At 35.6% G+C, this 24,422-nt stretch overlaps 1 protein-coding gene across 5 annotated transcripts in view; it reads left to right on the top strand.

The window, feature by feature from the left end:
• Positions 1-24,422, top strand: part of LOC107702966 (smoothelin-like) — a 76,439-nt gene that overhangs the window by 15,166 nt on the left and 36,851 nt on the right. For all 5 annotated transcript variants that reach the window (XM_016505443.1, XM_016505440.1, XM_016505444.1 and 2 more), the window contains exons 6-10: positions 5,860-5,929; positions 10,519-10,955; positions 12,034-12,088; positions 13,458-13,937; positions 21,984-22,057. In XM_016505443.1, the coding sequence (XP_016360929.1) occupies positions 5,860-5,929; positions 10,519-10,955; positions 12,034-12,088; positions 13,458-13,937; positions 21,984-22,057 (1,116 nt within the window). The remainder of the gene's footprint in view (positions 1-5,859; positions 5,930-10,518; positions 10,956-12,033; positions 12,089-13,457; positions 13,938-21,983; positions 22,058-24,422) is intronic.

Genomic DNA, 24,422 nt, shown 5'->3' with positions numbered 1-24,422 from the left:
ATCCCACAGACACACACACACGTAGACACGCGCACACAGACACGCAGACACAGACACACAGACACACACAGACACAGACACGCACATAGACGCGCGCGCAGACACACAGACACACAGACACACAGACACGCAGACACAGACACGCAGACACAGACAGACACACAGACACACAGACACACAGACACAGACACAGAGACACAGACACACACGCACACAGACAGACACGCACACGCACACGCAGACACACAGACACACAGACACACAGAAGGTGAAGTGGATCAGAAAACTACCGTCGTCCCTGTCCTCAGGGTTCCTACCCATTTTCCATTTCAAAATTCCATACTTTTCCAGACTCAAATTTCCAAACTTCTCAGTAGATTTTCAGACCATATTTAACATAAATGGTTCAAAGAGCATTATTTTCAGCTTTATATTTGGTATACAGTACAGTCATCTGTAAATATTCGAAGTGATTACAAACAGACACACACACACACACACACACACACACACACGTGCATTTGTCCTTCGGTGACTTTATGGTGCCTCATCATTCTGCTGGCTGAAATGTGGAGAATGTTAAAAATGTGCTGCTTCTTTCACCATCATCTACCCTCGTCGCTCTGCGCTCCTCACTGTCATATTTGTTTATTTCATTTCTCGATCCTGGAGTTACTCCTCTCTTTCCGTTGCTCTTTCTCAGGCATTATCTCAGCCAGACTGAACTTTCTCCTCCTGGAGGTGTTTGAGTGAATTTCAGCACCATTACCTGACTGTTATAATAGTTTCTAAGCTTTACTCTCATCCAACATGAACATCTAGTACATTAAGAGAATAGAACAGGCACCTAAATGTGATGCGTTTTCAGCAATGGGAAAGAAAGACTTGTACAAACAAATGTAAAGAGATCCAGTGTGATCGTATTGTCCTCCTCTGACCTGCTTCTGTCTGGCTCCGTTTTGATAACAATCCCATATGGATTATTTATAAGCAGCTGTTATTAAATGAGTAAAGAAACCTCATATAATAATTTGGTTGAGGTTATTTAGGAGTCACAGAGGAAATGATACGATGAGCTGGCCGTCAGTCTAGTTTCACAGCTAATTAAAGCAACATTTGAAATTAAATGCAAAACTTCCCGGCTATCTTCTTTCAGCTGTGAGTGGCAGACTCACTATATAGTAGTCTTCTTAAAGGGATAGTTCACCCAAAAATGAAAATGACCCCATGATTTACACACCCTCAAGTCGTCCTAGGTGTATATGACTTTCTTCTTTCAGACGAATCCGATCAGAGTTATATTAAAAAAAATGTCCTGGCTCTTCATCTGAAAGAAGAAAGTCCTATACACCTAGTACGGCTTGAGGGGGTGTAAATCATGGGGTCATTTTCATTTTTGGGTGAACTATCCCTTTAAGCTAAACAATATCTTTAAGTGACCAAGAAACTACAGTGTTTTAACTGTAACTTTGATTATATATTTAGGATTTTAATTCTTAAAATGAAATGAAAAAAATGCATATCTTATGATTATTATTGGCCTTATCTTTCATGTTTAACAGTGGCAATACAGTCTATATTGTGCCATAAGTGACAGATAAAACGTGTTGAAATAAGCAGGGCTGAATTGAAGAATGGCCTTGACATTTTCATCTGCTTTGTATACAGTATTTTGCTTTTGTCCCGAGTAAGACTGTTTTTCCTGTGTGCTTTCCGTCGTGTGCATCAGCAGAACTCTTGCCTTTGAATGTTTTCCTTCGGTGACGTGAGGTCTGTGCATTTGTGCTTTCATGTTTTGTTTGCTTCGTTTTGTGTTGTATCTCAGTTTGACATCTTTTCCTGTGTGCAAAGATTGGTAATCATGGGACTCTGAAGTTTTTGACTCTGAAGCTTTCAACTTTGCTACAGTATATGAATTTTGCAATTATTATTTTATGTAGACTATAAATGAAGCTCTGAATATGAACAAAAATGGATTAGTGCTATATTTACTAAATACATATATTATTTCAGCAGTTTTAGTTTGTTTTTATGATGCATAAAGACACGCAGCTTTCAGGTGCAGAGTTCCAGACTGAGGGTCCATTGCACCGGTTTATCTGTTGACCTGCAATATAAAGAGAGGCAGGAGACGTGAGTTGAGCAGGAAGGGTGGGAGGTGGGAGTGGTCAGGATGAAGGGGGAGTGGCCAGTGTGATTGTGTGTACGGTAGCCAGAGCTCAGTGACTGAGTTCTGCGTTTTATGTGCCGTACACACGTGTGGATTGAGAGCTGCAGACAGGAAATCCATAAGACGGTAAATTACTTTCATGAAGAGTTTTAACATGTTGTTATTGTAAATATGTGCTGATGTTACACTGATAAAAATAGCAACCTAAAAATGGGAACATCTAAATTAACTTCATAAAAAAAATTAACCATTACTGAATCAACCTAATTACATTAATATATGTATATATATGTTATATATGTGTATGTGTGTGTGTGTGTGTATGTATATATATATATATATGTGTGTGTGTGTGTGTGTATATATATATATGTATGTATGTGTGTGTGTGTGTATATATATATATATATATATATGTATGTGTGTGTGTGTGTGTGTGTGTGTGTATGTATATGTGTGTATGTGTATATATATATATGTGTGTGTGTGTGTATGTATAAAGAAATATTGTGAAATATTTTCACAATTTAAAATAATGTTAAAATAATATTCTATAATCTAATAATCTTAATATTTTTTTTAAATGTATTTATTTTTTTGCAGTGATCAGAGCTGAATTTTCAGCATCATAATCAATATTTCTTATTATTATCAATGTCGAAAGCTGTTGTGCTGCTTCATATTTTTGTGTAAACTGATAAATTTTTTTCTGTTAAAAAAAAAAAATATATATTTGAAATATATAAATATAAGTCTTTTGAAACATAAATGTCTTAACTGTCAAATTAATGCATCTTTACTGAATAAAAGGATTGATTTCAAATTCTTACTGACCCTAAACTTTCGAACCATAGTTTGTGTGTACGTGTAATAAAAAAAACTTGGAAAACAAAATGTCATATTACTAAAGTGTTCAAAATAGATTAAAAATTCAAAATGAAATTTTCCCTTGAATTGTTTGAAACAAAGGATAATTGACCTGTAGATTGCCAGTAAAGCTGACAGCCTTTGTTGTATATTCAGTGAATATGGTGTATGGCCTCTTCATCTCATGTGCGCGCGTGTGTGCGTGCGTATGTGTGTGTTTGTGTTGGAGCCAAAATGACAGGCCCCGCTACTGTATTTCACTCATGGTGAGTTGTGAGTGTGAGTGAGTGAGTGAGTGTGTGTGAGAGAGAGAGAGTGTGTGTGTGTGTGTTGGAGCCAAAATGACAGGCTCCACTACTGTATTTCACTCATGGTGAGTTAAGTGTGTGTGGTTCACCAGACTTATCCAGACGCTCATGGAAAATGACACTGACTGCTTCATACACACTAGATCTTATGAGCTTTTTGCACTCAGCTACCTCAAAATTGGTCAGTTTAGAAGACACAGCTTTATGTGGGTAAATATGTTTTTCACACAAGTTGTGAGATGTTGTGAGTTCAGGAGAGTGCATTTGGCCTACACTTTGCTGTGGTCACCATCTGAAACTCTTGCATTATGATAGCTAGATTAAACCTGTCACAAAGGACTAAATCCACCACATACACACACATAGAGGCTTACAGTCACTCTTCACCCAAAAATAAGATTTTGCTCTTATAACCACATGCAATATGACTGACTTTCATCTGTAGAGAGAAGCTGCTCTTTCCATGTAATAAAAGTGAATGGGGACTGGGGCTTTTAAGCTTCTAAAGGACAAAAAAGTACAATAAAGTTGTCCTTGCAAACCGTGCACTATAATCAAAGAGGTTTAAAGCCATGCCATAGTTTTGTTTAAGGAATAGGCAAAATGTAAGCATGACGTTCACAGGATCTTTATTTTTGGGCGAAATGTCTCTTAATCGGCAACCTTGGTCTGAACTTCAGAAAAAGCCATTTCTCATGTGTTTCTTTGGCAGCCGACTTATAATTATAGTGTAGAAATATGAATGTGACTGCTGCTGAGCAGTTTCTGCGTCTGTTTGCTTTATATCTGTCTTTTACAGATAGAAAATCAATGCTTTGCTGTTGTTTGCAAGTAAAATCTTGCAGGTTTGCTGTGGGAGAAAAGAGTCATGTTAGTCACCCATTTACATGCTAGGTTTAAATCGTTATGTCAGACTGGCTTCCAAGACTTCAGCTGGTCTGAAACACAATCACGTGACCTCGTGTAATACCCGATTATATCCGCTTGTGTTGGGCTGCTGATTAACAGCGGTTTGGTTTTATTGTACCATATAACTAAAAATCCTTTTACAGCAGCTAGACAAACTCCATTAAGCCAAAAAGACTTAAAGTCCATAGCATTAAGCAAACACTAAACATCTTAGTCCATTCAGCCTCCTTCACATCTTGGATACAAACTCAAAAACTGAAAAGTTTAATCTGGGTTACCTGTTTGAGAGATTTTTTTGTGTTTATATTGTCAAATGTGACCCTGGACCACAAAACCAGTCATAAGGGTCAATTTTGTGAAATTGAGATTTATACATCATCTGAAATCTGAATGAATAAGCTTTCTATTGATGTATGGTTTGTTAGGATAGTACAATATTTAGTCGAGATACAACTATTTTAAAATCTGGAATCTGAGGGTGCAAAAAAATCGAAATATTGAGAAAATCAGCTTTAAAGTTGTCCAAATGAAGTTCTTAGCAATGCATATTACTAATAAAAAATTAAGTTTTGCTATATTTACGGTAGGAAATTATCATCATGGAACATGATTAATATCCTAATGATTTTTTTGGCATAAAAGAAAAATCTATAATTTTGACCCATACAATGTATTGTTGGCTATTGCTACAAATATACCCCAGCGACTTAAGATTGCTTTGGTGCTCCAGGGTCACATATATTCTGTAATTCTGCACTTGAATGAGCATCAGATGATTAAAATGAAAGGGATCTGCAGTTGACAACCTGTCGTTTCTCTAAATAATTATCTTCTTCTTTTCAGTGCAGAATTGCATTTGTGCAAGTCGAAACAAATGTTGATGTGAAAGTATGTTGGGCATATAATTTCTGTGATATTTTAAATAAGTATAAATAAAAAAGGTAAAAAAAAATATGGTTTTAGTTTTTAATCTGACAATTCTGACTTTATTTCTTGCATTTTCGGGTTATAATTATGCGTTAACATCTCTGAATTTTGACTTCTTTCTCAGCATTGCAAATTTATAACTTTATATATATTTCTGTCTTGTTCTCCATTACAAATATCTACACATTCTTGAATCAAGATACATTAACTTAAAGGGGTCATATGATGCTTTTTTTAAAGATCATTATAAAGAATATCTCTTTGGTTTTGAGACTTTAGTCTTTGCAACTTCAGGGATCTTATCTATTCACGAACAGCTTGTAACACTCCAAAGAGAAAGGAAAACTTGAAATCGCATCATATGACCCCTTTAAGATATTAAGTCTTTTTTTTCTGATAAATTTTTTTTTTTTTTAAACAAGAAAAAATATCTGCCAGTGGGGTAAGAAAAATAAGCTTGTTTCCCCTTTGAATTAAGATTGCTTTACTTTTCTTACCCCACTGGCAGATATTTTTTCTTCTCAAGTACTTTTCTTCTGAAGTAAATGTATCTTGATTTAAGAATGTTCAGATGTTTGTAATGGAAAACAAGACAAAAGTACTAAGTAAGAAAACCATTTTTTGCAGTGCAGAGGCAATGTATTTATTGTACGTTTATTTGTTGTTCTTTTTTTGCAGGACGGTCGAGAGAACATCAAGGTAGAAGCTCTCGTTAGCCAATCAGAGAGAATTGAGAACCACAGAGAAGGCAAGTTAAATCACACAAAACTGAATGTCCATCTGAGAGAAGAGTTTCATCTTCTAAAAAAAGTTTAGAAACATTCCACATGAAGGTAGACGAGGGTGAGGGGGACGTTCAGCACCCCTAGAGATGTAAAACTCATTGATGTCTGTCCTACAGACTTTCATCCCCCCCAGCAGGTCAACCCCTATATTTAGTCCCAAAGTCTGTTGAAGTAAAACTCCTTTCCTGTGACCCTGACATTTGTGGTGTTAGTGGTCCTTACTCAGCTGCTCAACCCAGTAATTTTGGCCAGGGTGAGAGCAGGAGAGCAAAGACGGCCCTAATGAGTGCAGAAACAAAGACATTTTGGGAAGCCACTGTTTGTTATTCAGGTGGAGACAAAGGAAGTTTGGGGGCTGGAACAGGACGAGGAAGAGCATTTATACACAGTTGTTGTGGAGAATGAGGGAAGGACATGCTTTTTGTCATGCATGCATTTTGAAGTTTGGGTCAGAGACTCAAACAGATTTTGAGTTAAAGGAATCAGATATATAACTTGGACTGTGTTCTAGAATCTTTATGCTCCTTTATCCTAAAAGCACTTCTTGTCTGTCGTTTCCCATGAAAACAGTACTGCTGTGGTACAGTGATGGTGACAGGTGGTAATACTATGGTAATTCAAAGGTATTAGGCTGTCAGTGCTTTTAACATAGTGGGTTAAAATGGATTATCTCAATAATAAAATGTGACCCTGGACCACAAAAGCAGTCATAAGGGTCAATTTTTTTAAATTGAGATTTATACATCATATGAAAGCTGAATACATAAGCTTTGCATTGATGTATGGTTTGTTAGGATAGGACACTATTTGGCTGAGATACAACTATTTGAAAATCTGGAATCTGAGGGTGCAGAAAAATCTAAATATTGAGAAAATCATCTTTAAAGTTGTTCAAATGAAGCTCTTAGCAATGCATATTACTAATCAAAAATTAAGTTTTGATATATTTACGGTAGGAAATTTACAAAATATCTTCATGGAACATGATCTTTACTTAATACCCTAATGATTTTTGGCATAAAAGAAAAAATGATCATTTTGACCCATACATTGTATTTTTGGCTATTGCTATAAATATACCCCAGCGACTTAAGACTGCTTTTGTGCTCCAGGGTCACAAATGCTAAAGGAATAGGTCATGCATATAATTTATTTTTGAAAATGCAAAAGGAGATGTTTATGAGATAAATGGTCAAAATTATGAGATAAAACGTCTTGATTATGACAGTCGAAATTATGAAAAGTCGAAATTGACATAATTATGACGTAAAAAGTCAACATTATTAGGTGCTGTCATAACTTATCTTTCTTTGTACGTTGTAATTTTGACTTTTCTCATAATTAAGTCAACAGTGACAGTATCTCATTTTGGATTTTCTCATAATTAAGTCAATTGTGAGTTACACCGTATCTACACCGAAAGCGACCGCTGCAAATCATTTGAACTTTGTGTCAGTACGTCATAAATAGAACGAGGCAAAAGTTTACTGTCGGGCATTTGTCGTGTCCGCCGCGCCGCATCCAGTGTAGACAGCATCACTGATTATAATGGGTTCTGTAGTATTTTGTCGCGTACATCCGATGTAAATAAGGTGTTAGTATCACAATTTTGACTCATAATTATCACTTTTTATCTCGATTTTGATTTTTTATCTCATTATTATGACTTAGTCTCTCATAATGTTGTCTTTGTCATAAGTATCACTTTCATATCATAATTATGACTTAGTCTCTCATTATTTTGACGGTCATAATTATGATTTTTTTATCTCAGGTTTGAAAATGACAATCATAACGGCAAGTCAAAATTGAGTCATAATTATGAGTAGGGTTGCAAAAGGTGGAACATTTTCAGTAAATTTCGGAAATGTTCCAGAAATTTTGGAAACTTTCCAGGATTTTTTTGGAATATTCCAGGGATTTTTGGAAAGTTTCCGGAAATGTTCCACCCCTTTGCAACCCTAATTATGAGTCCGTTTCTGTGTTAAGTCATAAAAAGAAAGTCAAGATTATGACATACTAAACATAATTATGAGATAAAAGACAAAATTATGAGACAGTCATAATTGACATTAAAAAGTTGACTTTGTCATAATTATGACTTGTTACAATGATGTGTTGTAATTATGATTATGATTATTAATTTTTTTTCTTATGTGGTGAAAATGGGCTTCCATACAAATCCCAATCGGTTTGGGTATATTCAAATTACATGAAAATATGAATGAATGTCTTAATATAGAGTTAATGTAATGTAAATACAGAGTCATATGTGCTTTTTGTGTCATTTCTGCAGAGTAAATTTCATTTTAGGTGAGCTATTCTTTCAGCAAAAGAAGCAAAACAAATCTGTTTATCCAAAGAGATATGATTGAGGGAGTGTTGTTGGGTTTGACACACTGTTTTATAGCCTAGCATTTGTCTGAGAGTGTGGAGAGCTTTTCTTTGTGCTGAAGGAGAAGAATGCGTCTGGGGTTTGGATCTCTGAACTTCACTGCCTGCCACATCACTTGTGGTAAACAAAGCAGACAAGATGGGAATCAAATTAAGCACTCGACCAGGCCAAAGACTCAAGACCTCACAATAACAGGTCTTGGATGCATCATGTATGTTCACTTAGTCTTAATTTAGTGGAGAGAGTCATTTAAGGGAGTTTCTGATTGATAATAACAATGGTTTTTCTATGCTATATATACACATCTTTAACTAGTTGAATTCGCAGTCTATCACTTTGTCTCTTTCTAATTCAAAAATATGAAATGTAACATCTGACATTCTCAGCAGCATCTTGCCATAAAAAATATCTTAACTCTTTAATACAAGGAAACGTTCTTGATAAGGTGTATATCCTGACTCTGTAAGCAATGAAAAAAACGCAGCGTATGCTTAGACTAAGCAGCCCAAAAGCACAGACTTTGCTCTGCTCCTTCAGAGATCTGAGAATGGTGGAAACAGAAAGATACTTCCTGACCAGATGTGAAAAGTATCAGGATGTCGGCAAGACTGCTTTTACTACAAATTACAGGGATCTGCTCAGAATCGCTGTTACCTTTGCTCTCTCTCATTTCGGCTAGAGTCTGAGACCGACGCGTGAATGTGAATCTCTCAAGTATTGTCAGTGAACTGGGCATTTTTTCATCCTGTGTTGCAATCTTTGCTTTTGCCACACTACAAAAAATGCCTCAAGCGTCAGGTTTGAATTTGGAAGCTTGCAATAACAGCTGCACAGTTTTAACAGGTTTAATGAAAGAAAGAAAAAACATCTCAGTTACAAGAATCTTCAAATTTGAGCTTGTACATGCAGAGTTGTAAAATTGTAAGTATTTTGCTGATAGTCAGCTGAAGGTTGGATGCTAATGTCACTTCCTGTGCCCTCCATGTATTCTGCGTCTGGATATCTCCCAAACAGTGTGCATGCACGCGGGAAATGTGAAAGGAAATGTCCTATCTCCACCCAGCATGCACAGCTCATTACAATCACCATCTGACATTACCTTGGCTTAGTTCTGTTCGTTTTGTCTGTTCCCAGCTGCATATATTTGCTTTATGTAGTTAACCTAGAATTTCACCATGCATGCTAGTCTTAAAAGTCTCCTGAAAGAAATTCAGTATGCTGTATTCATCCATTCAGTATGCATAAAAAAGTTTAAGCGGTGAAGTTTATGCGGTGAAGTTTGAGCAAAGCTACAATGCAATGCAATTCCTGATTGTCCCATTATATTTTATTAAATGCTAACAAGATCAGTATACACTGTGTCTGAAGTAGCATACTTAAATTAAATAATGAAAGCGTTAAAGGTAATATTACATATATTAGTAATATGGTCGGTAAGATTTTTAATGTTCTTCTGCTCACCAAGGTGTCAATTATTTGATCAAAAATGCAGTAAAAACAGTAATATTGTGAAATATTATTACAATTTAAAATACCTGTTTTCTGTTTGAATATCTGTTAAAATGTAATCTATTCTTGTGATCAAAGCTGAATTTTCAGCATCATTACTCCAGTCTTCAGTGTCACATGATCCTTCATAAATCATTCTAATATGCTGATTTGCTGCTCAAGAAACACTGAAAACAGGTGTGCTGCTTCATATATTTTGTGAAAACCTTGATACATTTTGTATTTACGGATTCTTTAATGATTATAAAGTTCAAAAGCACAGCTCTTGTTTGAAACCGAAATATTTTGTAACATTATAAATGTCACTTTTGATCAATTTAATGCATCATTGCTGAATAACAAATAAAAGAAAATCTTACCGACGCAAACAGTCGTGTACATTGTGAATGCAAAGCTCTCCAGGTTCACTCTCACTAGGTTTTAAAATCAATAGTATGAATGGAAAGTGTGCTGAGACTGAGATCTGGTCATAGCTGAAGTGGACTGAAATGAGACTGAGTCCACTTTAATGTCAGGAACGGTGTGGTGTTTTGTTTTTTTCTCTCATTTTGGTTGGCTATTTTAAATGAGATTTGTGGAAACACATCTGAGTCTAACCTCGAAGTTCCTGTTCCAATGCACTTACAGTTATGTGTTTGTCTCTTGTAGCCTCGAGCCCTGACATGGTTTTAGTACTAGATCCTTTGGTCAGAGAGAAAGTCTCTTGTCCTCTGACTCAGCGGATCCAATGCGATCATCGCTCGCCCTCCTCAGAAGTCATTCCTTCATACCGAGAGCGTTCAGACTCCGGAGAATCGAATGACAGCAGCTCCCATCAGAGAAAGAGGCTGAACTCCAGCGCCTCAGACCGTAGCCACGAATCCCTGTCTACTGCTGAACCTCATCTGACAGACCAGAGCTCACCGTCAGGTCCGGCTGCAGAGCAAGTGAGGGCAGCTGTGAGTTCAGAGGCTCTGCAGACGGATCGAGACCTGAAGACACTTGACAATGGCCTGGAGACGACTCTCTTTCAGAGCACAGCAGCTTCACAAGCATGCACACTGAATGAGACGAGTAAAAGAGCTGAGGACGTCTCAGGACAGAAGGTGAGGAGAAGTGAAAGGTGTCTCATGGGAACACTTGCTCTGTTTGATCCACCAGGAGGTACTATTTGTCTCTGTTTTATCTCTGAATCCATCCACCACTTGCTCCGACTATCCTCCGTGCCATAACAATGTTCAGATGTGATTATTAAGAGAGTATCATTGGTGGTGTTTGGCTAAGAATCACTATTAACCTTGCTCATTTGGTTTTTTCATTCATGGGCAACAGACACAATACCTCAGATCCTGTGGCTTGTTGAAGAGTGTGTGCTTTCGCAATTCTTGTAAAATAGGCAAAAAATCCCATAGACTTACATTGACATGAGCCATTTATAGAGACCAGAAATTAGATTCTGTATAGTAACATGCTTAAACCACTCTGAACAACAACATACTTTACCAAATCCTACAATTTAATGTAAATACACTACCATTCTGAAGTTTAGGGCTGGCAAGTTTTTGAAAGAAGTCTCTTCTGCTCACCAAGGCTGCATTTATTTGATCAAAAACACTGTAAAAACTACAATATTGTGAAATATTATTTAAATTCAAAATAAAGGTTTTCTATGTGAATATATTGTAAACTCTATTTTATTCCGGTGATCAAAGCTGAATTTTCAGCATCATTACTCCAGTCTTCAGTGTCACATGATCTTCAGAAATCATTCTAATATGCTGATTTGCTGCTCGAGAAACATTTCTGATTATTATCAATGTTGAAAACAGTTCGTATTTTGTAGAAACCCTGATTTTTTTTTTCTGGATTATTTAACATTTTTAACAAGTTGTGCTGCTTAATATTTTTGTGGAAACTACTACTTTTTTTTTAAATATATTTTTCATTATAAACGTCTTTACTCTTACTTTTGATCAATTTAATGCATCCTTGCCGAATAGAAGTATTAATTTAATAAAAAAAAATATTTTGAATGTTAGTGTAACTCTATTTAAAAAAATCTCTTGATAAAACTCGATAAAGCATCTCTTTAAAATGCTTACTGCTGTAAACGGACATTGCTGCTACTGTGAACTGTTTTATGTCATGCTGTGAGAAGTTGATTTTAAATGATTTTTTCTTTAGATCACATCAGGTAGAGACGCTCTCCTGACTTCTCTCACTAATGGCAAGGATACAGGTGAGCAGTTCTGCATATCACATCAAAATACATGTTGATTAATAAAAGATTTAGCCTTCGAAATGCTTAATAATTAGTATTATTTTTAATTATATTTCCTCCATTCGAATCTGACTTGCATATGTTGCATACCTGGCAAAATAGATGCCCAGCAGGAAGTATGGCCAAGCTGATGTCCTCCTGCTTTTGTTTAAAGTATGAAGATAGAGATCCTCTCGCAGTCAGCAGGCTGTATCCCAAGATCCTCACTCTTCCTTATGACCTAATAGGGCCATTACCACATTCACAAGCGTAGAGGCCCGGTCCGGTGTAATGTTTTAATCAGTCTTTCCAGTCTCCTCCCCCTTCTGCAGAAACTAAAACATCCTGCATGATCCCTAGGACTGAAAAATCCCAAATGAGATGGAATTAATTACCTTACTATCACAATTGTTTATTCTAGACACAATAAAATTAGATGGAGAGCAAGTGAAGACTTTGATTAAAGGGATAGTTGAATATTCTGTCATGAACGTCAAACAAGTTATATGTGAATAAATAGCTAAATTAAATCTGTTCATCATATAAGCAATAGAGTCTCTTCAGAAGAATCATATGTATTTCTTTTAAGATGTCTTTATGAACTTATGAAGCGTCGAGTTTTGGTGGAATGGATTTCAGTGAAATCATTAAAAATATCTCCACTTGTGTTTTGAAGAGGAATGGGTTTATGGGTTTCGAACGACATGAGGGTAAGTAAATGATGACAGAATATTCATCTTTGGGTGAACTGTCCCTTTAAATCTCTTGCGTTCCTGCTTTAACCTAGAAGAAAGCTCCAGTACTCTCACATAGGTCTCCTCTAGAGGTTCAGAAGATGTCTCAAGGATTGAGATTTGCTAAGACACCAAAGACTACAATGAAATGTCCGGGATTTAATAATTAGCATTTTTCATCAACTTCTTCCGAGACGACATGATCTGGGCTGTGCTGTCCACAATTATTTGATAGCTTATACTGTCATACAGGCTTCATTTTAATTATCATTTTTAATGTACGGTAACACTTTATTTTAGGGACCAATTCTCACTATTAACTAGTTGCTTATTAGCATGCATATTACTAGCATGTTGTCTGTTTATTAGTACTTATAAAGCACATTTAATGTCTTATTCTGCATGATCATATTCTAGATCCCTTAATTCACCCCATACCCAAACTTAACAGTTACCTTACTAACTATTAATAAGCAGCAAATTAGGAGTTTATTGAGGCAAAAGTCTAAGTTAATAGTGAGAACTGGTCCCCTAACTAAAGTTTGACATAATGTGTTTATTTTTTTTTTTCCAGATTTGAATTAAATTAATAAAAATTACTTTTTTCTTTTCAGATTTTAAAAACAAAGCCTCATTCTCGGGGCCCGTCATTCGCGACAGGATGCGCAAGTTCACCGAACCTGTTACGAACGCACCTAAAATCAGCCGCAGTTCGTCTCATTCCACAAACACAGTGTCTGCAGAGAGGTCCTCGTCCTGTTCTTCCTCCATCCCAAAGAAAGAGAGGAATGTGACTGAGAACATGTTGGCCCAGCCCAGGCTTTTCTCCAGCCAATCACACGCCGCAGTGGGCGGCTCACACGGCTGCACTGAAAATGTCAGGCGTGCGTGTAGCAGTTCAGAAGAAGTGCAGACTCCTGAGGGAGAAGCATCTTCAGAGACCCACGACACCCGAGGTGAACCCGAGTCCAACATGAAGACCTTCCTCAGCATTGAGATCAAAGACGGACGAAACCCATCTTCACTGTCATCGCCCTCTGCAGCCATAAACATGAGCCCTCGAATCATCACATCTACTGCTCCACAGAGAACAGGTAAGCAAATGAATCAACTGATTCATAAAACACACATGAATTTTGTACCCAATTATGCATTCCAAAACAATAGTGGGTGAATTGATGGATTTGCATGAATACATTTGTAATTTTAGATACATTGAATGCAATGTATATTGCTTTGGAAAAAAGTCTCTGCCAAATGCATAAATATGTAAATGTATGTATAATTTAAAAATATATTCTACTGTTCAAAACTTAGAGTACTTAGGCTCAGTAAGATTTTTTTTATTCAGCAAGCATGCATTAAATTGGTGACAGTAAAGACATTTATAATGTTTCAAGATATTTCTATTTTAAATTATTGATGTTCTTTTGCACTTCCTGTTCATCAAAGAATCCTGAAAAAAAAGAATCACAGTTTCCTCAAAAATATGAAGCAGCACAACTGTTTTCAACATTGATAATAATCAGAAATGTTTCTTGAGCAGCAAATCAGCATATTAGAATGATTTCTGAAGAATCATGTGACACTGAAGACTGGAGTAGAGTTTCCGTGGGTCCTTAAAAAGTCTTAAATTTAGTTAGTAATTTAAGACCATAAAAGTCTTAAATGGTACAAGTAGGTCTTAATTATGATTTCAAGAGGTCTTAAATTTGGGGACGGAAAGACAAGAATCGATATATAGCTCAATGTGATGATTAAACTTCAAAAGGCTGGTTTTATTAAATAAACATGAGCGCTGCACGTTTCAAAGTCCGGAGCTGCTGCTTTGTGTACTGCCATTACCGGGAAAACTGCTGTATTTCTGCCATTCCTGCTGGTAGAAAATGAATGTGCATTTTCAATGAGCCCGTCTGCTGTTTATGTTCAGACCAATGCGAAAATCCACCCATGTTTAAATTCTGCAAACACGCAGAGCTGTAAATGGGAACTGGTGGATTGACAAGAAAATTCATTCTAAAAATCTAAACGATTAAGACAGTAAAATATATTTATATGTTATTTAATTAATATAATGATAGATAATGAATGTTTAAATTAATATAATTGCTACTTATGACTCATTCAATTTCTTAAAAATGGTTTAAAGCCTGAAATGTGAAGTTTATAATTTGATAAAACTTTGTTTTTGTGAAAACCTTTATCTGAACTGTAAATTAGGGATGCACCGATACTGCGCTCCTGTACTCGTACTCGTAAAAATTCCCCGATACCAAAAGCCGATACCACACAGCGTGTGAATAGAGTTGTGTCCAGAAAAAGAACCACTGAAAACAGAACAACCGAGAGTAGAATGGAGTTATTAGAGATTAAAGATGTCTATGGAGTACATGTAAGTAATTAATATAATGTTAAACATTCAATATTCACGCTTGTATAGCTGATGTGCGCGAGCTGATAAGCAGAGCGCGCGGCTGCACAGATGCGCGAGCTTGTCGAGTGAATATCTCACCGATATCACTGGAAAGTTTGTAGTTCGGTCGGATATGTCAAAAGCAAGTAAGTAAAACAATGCACAAGTTACTAAAGTTTTTTGACGGTAAGGAGAGCGAGAGAGAGAGTCCGAGAGCGCACACTTCTGTGGCATTATCTTTATTACTGTTCGCTCCATTAGTTCATGCATTTAGATTAAAACTAAATCGTAAATATAAAACAAACAAAAATTATAGGGGCATTCACTATAAACAACATTAATTTTAAACGTCAAGCATACACAACTTTCTTTAAAGCAGAAGTGAAACTAGCAGACTGTGTGAAATGCGCTAGGCTGTAAGTGTCTCTCTCATTCTGCACCAATACAAACGTGTGCGCGCTGCGTATGTTTAGCTTGCTTTAAGGCCAAAGTATACTTCGGTTTTTACTCGTATGCGAGGGTCCGTGTACACTGCGCATGACGCAAATTACATCACCAAAATAGTATGCGTGCACTCGTATAATGTATAACGAGTGGTTCCCTGCATTATTTTAGGAAAACGTTTTGTGACTAACATGATTCATATTATTATTATTATTATTTTATTTTTAATTTCTTTTGTTTCTGTACCCAATTTTTTTTAAATTACAAATGCTGTGAAAATACAGGTATCTGTATAGGCGAGTACCAAAAATGAAAGTATCGGTATCGGACTCGTTATGAAAAAAGTGGTATCGGTGCATCTCTGCTGTAAATCATGCTTTTTACAGTTTAATATGTTACCATAGACGTTGCCCTACCCCTCTCATAAGGTATTAATTGTATTTGTGCAGGTCTCAAAAAAGGTCTTAAAAGTCTTAAATTTGAGCTTAAAAATCCTGCAGAGACCCTGAGTAATGATGCTGAAAATTCAGCTTTGATCACAGCAATAAATTACATTTTAACATATTTTCACATTGAAAACAGTTTTTTTAAATTATAGTAATATTCCACAGTACATTTGCGGCTAACAGCACAAGTAATTGTCTTGCTTATAACATCATTTTAAAGTAATTTTCTCAGTGTAATGGCATTTCTCACAAAATATTTACACCCATCATGTTTTCCCCCCCTTGAAATGCATGTTTAGGTGGCCTAACTCTAGGAAAGTGTCACCAATTTTTTAATTTTCCAATTGTTTAGCAGTCACTAAAATGTTATTTAGTGATTGGTCTCTTTTGATGTGAATCAAGTAAGGTTCAGATTACTGTTCTAGTGTTGCATACATTTTTTGTTGTTGTCATTTGTTTTATTGTAGTATTTACTCACATTTTGGTGCTCGCACATATTCATCTGTAGAGCTGCTGAACTTTTGAAATATTGTACAGTACACCATTATTGTGTGTGTGTGTGTTACCAGGATTCACATGTAAGATGGCAAATGTAAGAACGTAGTATCACCATGGACCATTATTTCTCTTCACAAAATCTCATAAACACTGATATCACCCATGTCAAATTTTGCAATGTACAAAATAATGAAGTGTATTTCTTATAATCACTCCTATAAAGAGTACATCTTCAGATGCTGGGCCTATTAAAACAAATCTGTTGCTCTGCTTTGGATGTCTATACATCCAAAATAATGTATAAAATATCCAAACAAACATTTCTGTTGTATTTTTTGAGCAGAGAATCAGGATCAAGTGAAGGTCCTATGTCCTGTTTCCCAAATTTGAGCACGTTTTTGAGTCTTGTTGGTTAATGTTTAATATCTTGTATTGTATTAAATTTTGTATTTGTTACTGGATAGTTAAAGGAAATCAACATTTTACATTTTCTCTAAATTCCTAGTGGCCATTTTGTCCTGCGGAGAATCATAATAGTCCTGTTGAGAACTACTGTAGCTCTTTAGTTTCATGTTGAGTTGGAATTTTGTATGAAAATTTCAATTATGGTTAATTCGGATTGGTTTCAAGTAGGGCTGTCACGATTCGAGTACTCGATTATTAAAAAATCCTCTATTGCGTTTTGCCCGTGGCAGTTAACTGGCAAAATACCGGAAGTGGCGCATTCTACGGACAAGAATCCATGAAAAGCATTATTAGACCATTTTCTAAGGCTGCTGTATTAAAACCATTTACAAATCATAATAAATCCTACTGCTGTTGTTAATTCACAAAGGCTGTGATTCAATTAAATAAATATATGCGCTGCAGGTTTAACCTGTGCTTTATTTCTGTGCGTGTCGGTCACGGCTCTGTTCACAGTAAATGCTGCTCCGCACAAAGAGTTATAATTTACATCCGCAGTCGGAGAGTCTCAAACTCCATCTCTGCATGCTGTGAGTCTGAGTATAACGTTCATCTGAGAACATGTGCACCATTCTGTCAGATTTATAAGGTAAATCATTTATAAAGCCACACCAACACAGGAGAAAACATCATCATCTTTCTAAATATGCTGACTGTTTGTCACGACTTCAAAATAAAAGTTTAACCCTCGCTCTGAGTTTGCATGTTCTGATGTCCACATATTCAAGAAATTACAGCGGCTGTAGCATTTCAGTCATAAAGAAGTGGTCAGATATTAAAGATTAAGTGGACATTTGAATTAAATATTATTATTACAATCGTCAGGCCGTTGGCGCCTCTGCAGGCATTTGATATTATACATAATGTACACAAGTTATGATTATATTGTTTTATTACATTATGTATTTTAACTGTTTTGTTCAATAAAACCATATGACTGCTTGCTTTTGATATGCTGTTATATATTTAAGTCATTTCAAAGTTCGCTAAGCTCTGTTTTTCTACCGATTACTCGATTACCAAAATAATGTTAATGACAGCCCGAGTTTCAAGTGATGATTCTAAAAGTATCCTTTAGAAATAGTGGGTTTTTGCCCATGGTGTTGAGGTCACAGGCCTAGAAAGCTGGAAATGGAAAGCTAGTTAAGCCGATCCAGATAACTGTACGTTTCACAGATGTTTTTATGGGGAAGGCCGAGTGAGCTGATGGAACAAACTGGAGTGCAAGCTGTGCATATTCTCCGTTTGGCAGCCATGTTGGAAATTTCACCCTAAAATGTAATATTTCCATTCATTCCTTCTCCATGATTCAAGTAGAGTATGAGTAAGCCTATTTAATGGCTTTGCATATAAACTTTAAAAGAATCTCTTCTCTGGAAACTGTTGTGGTTCCTTTAAGAAGGAGTGGATTTCAACCTGTGCTCCTGGATGGTGCTTATGAATGTGAAATCATGATAGTTCACCCAAAAACAAAAATATTCTCATCTTAGACTGTTTGCACCCTTATGTCCCTTGAAACCCATATTGTTTCTTTTTTCTGTGGAACACAAGATGCTTAACAAAATGTTCAGGCTGCTCTTTCCATTCAGTGAAAATAAAGGATAATTAGCAAAAATTAAAATCATAGTGTGTGCTTTACTGAAAGTCTTCTGAAGCCTTATGCTAACTTTGTTTAAAGACTAGACGGTAAAACTTCAGATTAGGGAAGACTATTCACTATTAACTTATTAGCATGCATATTACTAACATATTGGCTGTTTATTAGTACTTATAAAGCACATATTAATGCCTTATTCTACATGAGCATATTTTAAATCCCTTAATCCTATCACATACCTAAACTTATCGGGGTCATATGATGTTGCTAAAAAGAACATTATTTTGTGTATTTGGTGTAATGAAATGTGTTTATGCGGTTTAAGGTTAAAAAACACATTATTTTCCACATACTGTACATTATTGTTTCTCCTCTATGCCCCGCCTTTCTGAAACACGTCGATTTTTACAAGGTAGGCGTGGTTGACTCTTAACTTTTATAAAGAATATCTCTTTGGATTTGAGACTTTAGTCTTTGCAACTTTACAGATATTCTTTATGCACCAAGAGCTTGTAACACTCCAAAGAGAAAGGAAAACTTGAAATCGCATCATATGACCTCTTTAACAACTACCTTACTAACTATTAAATATGCAGCAAATTAGGAGTTTATTGAGGGAAAACTCTTAGGTAATAGTGAATGTCTTCCTTAATCTAAAGTGTTAACGACTAGATAGAGACTGAGCAAAATATTTTCCCACGTTGCAGTTGTGTTCTCAGATCTGTAGCTTCTTCAGAGTCATTTTTGTGTTTTTTTTTCTTCTGAAGTGTCTTTGTGAAGATTTGACCTTTTCTAAGTACCGTCTAGAATGGTTTATTCTAGCATCCGCTTCTTGTCAATTGAAACAGCAGCGCAAGATTTCGGCTTCCAAACATTTGGATGTTTTGCACTTTTGTCTTCATTTTCACTTGGACTGAAGCAAATCTTTTTTTATGCGCTGATAGCAATATAATGCAAGCAATATTAGATAACTTCTGTTGCGTAATTTGAAGCTGTTATCAGACTTTCCATCATGTTTTCTGTTGCTTCCCCCAGGTTCTGAAATAGTAGTGAAATAATCTAATGAGATGACGTGCATTTCATTTTTAAAGTATTTAATTCACTGAATTATCCAAAATATACATTGCCATATTTGGTAACACTTTACTTGAAGCCTAATGCTTTAGACATTCGTAATGTAATGCCATTGTACGGTATATTTTGTAGAGTTTACTGACTAAAGTTAAAATGCATTATATATGCCGATTCCATGTTGCATCTGAAATTGTCATGTGTGTAATGCATTATACTTTCTAAAGGTGTAAGTATTATAACTGTATAATTCATGCATTAAAAATACTTTGCATTGTATGTAAAGGCGTCAAGTAAAGTGCTACATTTTAATTTTATATGCAGACCATTTTTAGTTGAATTTCCATCAAAACTAGCTCATAAAATAATATAACCGTAGTATTTTGGTTAACTGGCGTTAAGTGTGTCTAAGGACCCCTGTCATATAATCATAATTCACATGCCAGTTCACCCTCTTTCACCCGGCTGATGCATAAACACAATCACTATTCTCCTCGTTTTATCATATCGCTCTCTGTCTGTCTCTTCACTGTTTCATCAACAGACCGTATTTGTCGTCGTGCCACAGCTCTGTCAGATCTTCCTTTTTTGGAAGTGCTTTGCTCATCCTTGCCTCTGAAAGGTCTCGCAGGCAGTGGAACCGTACTTGAAAGCCTCAGGATATTTAATGCTATAGAGCTGCAGTAAAAGAGTGTTTACCGTCTCACTGAACCACATAAGGACCCTGGTCTATTGTGTAATCGCTTGCGAACTGATGGAAGAGACCGTAAACAGAGCAGGCTGCTTTATTTAAGAGCCACATTCAACTCTTTGATTTCGTCAGCAGTGTGTTCTTGGCCAAAGAGGTTTTTATTTGGGAATTTATTGACGTTTTAATGTCTTTAAACAAACCAGATCTCTTGGGATAAAACACAAGTTTGCAATGAATAGTATCAAGTTCTGATGGAGAAACAACATGATTGAATTCATTTGATTGGAGAAAACAAAGAGACTTTTTGTACACTAGTACATTTGAAAGTTTGGGTTGTTCAGATTTGCAAGTTTAAAAAAAAGAAAGAAAAAAGTGTCTTCTGCTCACCAAAGCTATATTTATTTGATACAAAAATGCAGTAAAAACAGTAATATTGTGAAATATTTTTATGATTTAAAACAGCTGTTTTCTATGTGAATATCTGTTAAACTGTAATTTATTTCTGTGATCAAAGCTGAATTTTCAGTATCATTACTCCAGTCTTCAGTGTCACATGATCCTTCAGAAATCATTCTAATATGTTATTATTATCAATATTGAAAACAGTTCATATTTTTGTAGATTAAAAAAAATATATATTTAATGAATAGAAAGTTCAAAAGAACAAAATTTTTAATATAAATCTTTTGTAGCATTATAAATGTCTTACTGTCACTTTTTATCAACTGAATGCATCTTTACTGAATAAAAGTATTATTATAAAAAAAAAAACTAGTCTTCAATTCCAATAAATTGTACATAACTGAAAACTCGCGCTGCAATATAATTCACGATACTGGTTTCACAATACAATTTTCTCACAATATTTTTTTAATATAGAGATTAAAATAAGATTTAAGACCAATTATAAATGAAAAAGTGTCCTTTTATTATTTCCCAGACAAAATGTTGCACATTTCTTTGTACAAAAACAAATCTCTTCATAAAAACAAAGGCTTTTTTTGTTTGTCTGCTTTAATATCAGCACAACCACATTTTCCAGCACCTTGTACAGAAAATGCATTTGAAGCAAACACAGAATGGTCTTTTTTTTTATTATTTTTATTTTTTTTATTTTATTTATTATTGCATTTATTTTATTTCAAGTAATATATATATGTATAATGGTTTTAGTTAACTATAATAAGCCTGGACAATATGTGCTGATGCAGCAAGCGGTGCATTTGTATTCCATGCTGAACGTATCCAGAGAGCGCTGAGCAGTGTTTACGTTAGCAGTAATGTGACCATGCTAATTTATGAGCCCTATGTGGTGCCATTGTTGGCAGCTTACATAACAGACTAAAGACTCCACTCCGACTGAAGCTCGATTTAACGTCTAAACAGTGCTGTGTCAATATTTCTTGGGGTGGCATGATGTCTTCAAACACACACCATTATTAGACGTTCTTTAGAAGCTGAGTCTCATCTAAATCTTGTATTTGTCTTAACTGTTCTCATTTGTGGTTTTCTCAGAGCTGACGCTTGGTTTAAGAGCGACACCGTTCAAAGTGACCAGCTCAAGTCTCTCGTCTGGATCCTCAGTTAAGGTATTTAACAGAAGCAGACTGTTTTAACACAAAACAAATCTATATTAGTCAATGTTTTGTAGCATAAACAGGAGTCGTGATAAGTTTTCATCTTCTCTTTGACCCTTATAAGATCCTTTTTGCTGCTGTGCCTTTAAGGCCTTCACATAAATTACATCTTTGCATGTTAAATGAGTAACGGCGCTTTGCTGTGTTAGCGAGACACTCACTACTGTCTCAGTGTGAACTTTGACACTTTCAAAGGTCTCGTCACTCACTACTGAAACAGCTGACAAGTGCAAACAATTCACAAAAGCTTCAGAAAGGAAGTGCCTCTAGGACCAAAGACGTCATTTCCTCTGTTCATGGGACAGAAACCCTACAGTGACCCGTGAATGTCATACACACTCTCACAGATTAAAGTCAGCATACAGTCAAAATGGCATGTTACTTGGTCTTGTTGCATGTTACAGTTATTTTCAGTTAGGCATCAGAACTTTAGAAAGCAGCAGAAAAAACATAAATATCCACGTTCACATCTCAAAAATCGGTGAAATGAGCACAATTTTGTTTCTTGGACCAAGAAAGACCTGTGATCGAAGACATTTAGGCCAAAAAAATTCATGTAGTGACAACTACACTCTCATTCAAAAGATTGGGATCGACAAGATTTTTTTTCAATGTTTTTGAAATAAATCTTTTATGCTTACCAAGGCTGTATATCTGATCAAAAATACAGTTAAAAACAGTAAAATTGTGAAATATTATTACAATTTAAAATAAATGTTTTCTATGTGAATATCTGTTAAAATGTAATGTATTTCTGTGATCAAAGCTGAATTTTCAGCATCATTCCTCCAGTCTTCAGTGTCACATGATCCTTCAGAAAGGATTCTAACAAGAAACTTTATATTATTATTATTTGATCAATTTTGAAAACAATATTCTCCAAGATTTTGGTTTCAAGATTCTTTGACGAATAAAAAGTTCAAAAGAACAGCATTTATTTGAAATAGAAATATTTTGTAACATTTTAAAGTCTTTACTGTCACTTTTGATCAATTTAATGCACCCTTGTAGGCTTGCTGCGATAGACGGTGCTGACGGTGATACCGGTGTTAAGCCGCAACACCGGTTACGTCACTTGCCCACCACGTCACTGAGCCCCACCGTCGTTTAGATTTTTTTTATAGTCATAAAAATCATTTAGTTCAGTAAAAGAACAGACACTACAATTAAAAACTGAACGCGGCTACTCAATGCAGCATGCCGAACAATAGTCGCATCACAGATCAGATTTCATTTCTCCAGTGAGGAGAGTGAGTCGAGCTGACTGACAAGAAGAGTGAGGTGAGACAGACAAGACGATCGCGGATGATTTAGTTTCTAAACGAAATACAAAAGCGCCTGTTTGGCAATATTTTGGATTTTGAAAAGCCTGTTGACTTTTGCCGTTTATCTAAGGTGATTTTGGAAGTAAAAAAAAAAAATAAAATCTTATTTAATTGGTTCCACAATTAAATGTTTTAATGTTTTAAAAATGTTTGCTGATTTTTACTTTATTTAAACTTTGTGTGATTTATTTATTTCATTTGACATCAAGGTGTATGCCGTGCCTTCAAGCTTTCTTATTAGTTTTGCTAATAAACATTCTACGTTTTTTATTTATTTGGTTCCACAATGTTTGCTGATTTTCAGTTTTGTATACCTAGGCTATTTAAACTTGGTGTTAATTATTTGTTATTTTATAGTAGGCATAGCATATAGAATGGTGTATTTTGATTTGTTTTTTTAAAGGTGCTGTATGTAGGATTGACACCGAGTGGTTGAACTAGGTATTGCAGTCCAAATTCTAAATATTGGAGAGGGTTTTTTTCACCCGGCACCTCCTCCTCAGACTTGACGCACACGCAGGTTGCCAGATTGACGACACCAACAGGAACGAGTGTATTTGACGATGAATGAAATAAAATGCGCCATGTTTTCCGCCAACTGGCAACCCGGGGTGCCGAAATGCAATTGGGTAAACTGGCAGTGGACGGGTTTCACAAACCAAAACAGAGACCGACATTCCGGCACAGAACGCACATTTTAAATAACTGAGAATAACTGACTGTAGCATTGTTTTTCAGATAAACAAGTATGTTAACTTAGCATGTTTCTTAAATATCTGCAAACATATTATGGTATTGTTATGCTTTAGTAGAGTCAAAAACTTACATACAGCACCCTTAATAAAAGTTCTATGATTTATGTATAGGCTAAGTTGAGTTTGAATTTGTATTTTGTTGTTGCTTGAATTGATGCCAAATTGCTGCTAGTTTGAAAGTGAAAGTAAAATGCGCACGGCGCCTTTAAGTTATTTAAAAGCGAAGGAAAGCGAGAA

The sequence above is a fragment of the Sinocyclocheilus anshuiensis genome, unplaced genomic scaffold (genome assembly GCF_001515605.1).
Source record: "Sinocyclocheilus anshuiensis isolate Anshui unplaced genomic scaffold, SAMN03320099.WGS_v1.1 scaffold238, whole genome shotgun sequence".
NCBI classification, from domain to species: Eukaryota; Metazoa; Chordata; class Actinopteri; order Cypriniformes; family Cyprinidae; genus Sinocyclocheilus; species Sinocyclocheilus anshuiensis.
Note: the sequence above shows the minus strand (reverse complement) of the source record. Positions and strands in the feature narration are given on the sequence as shown.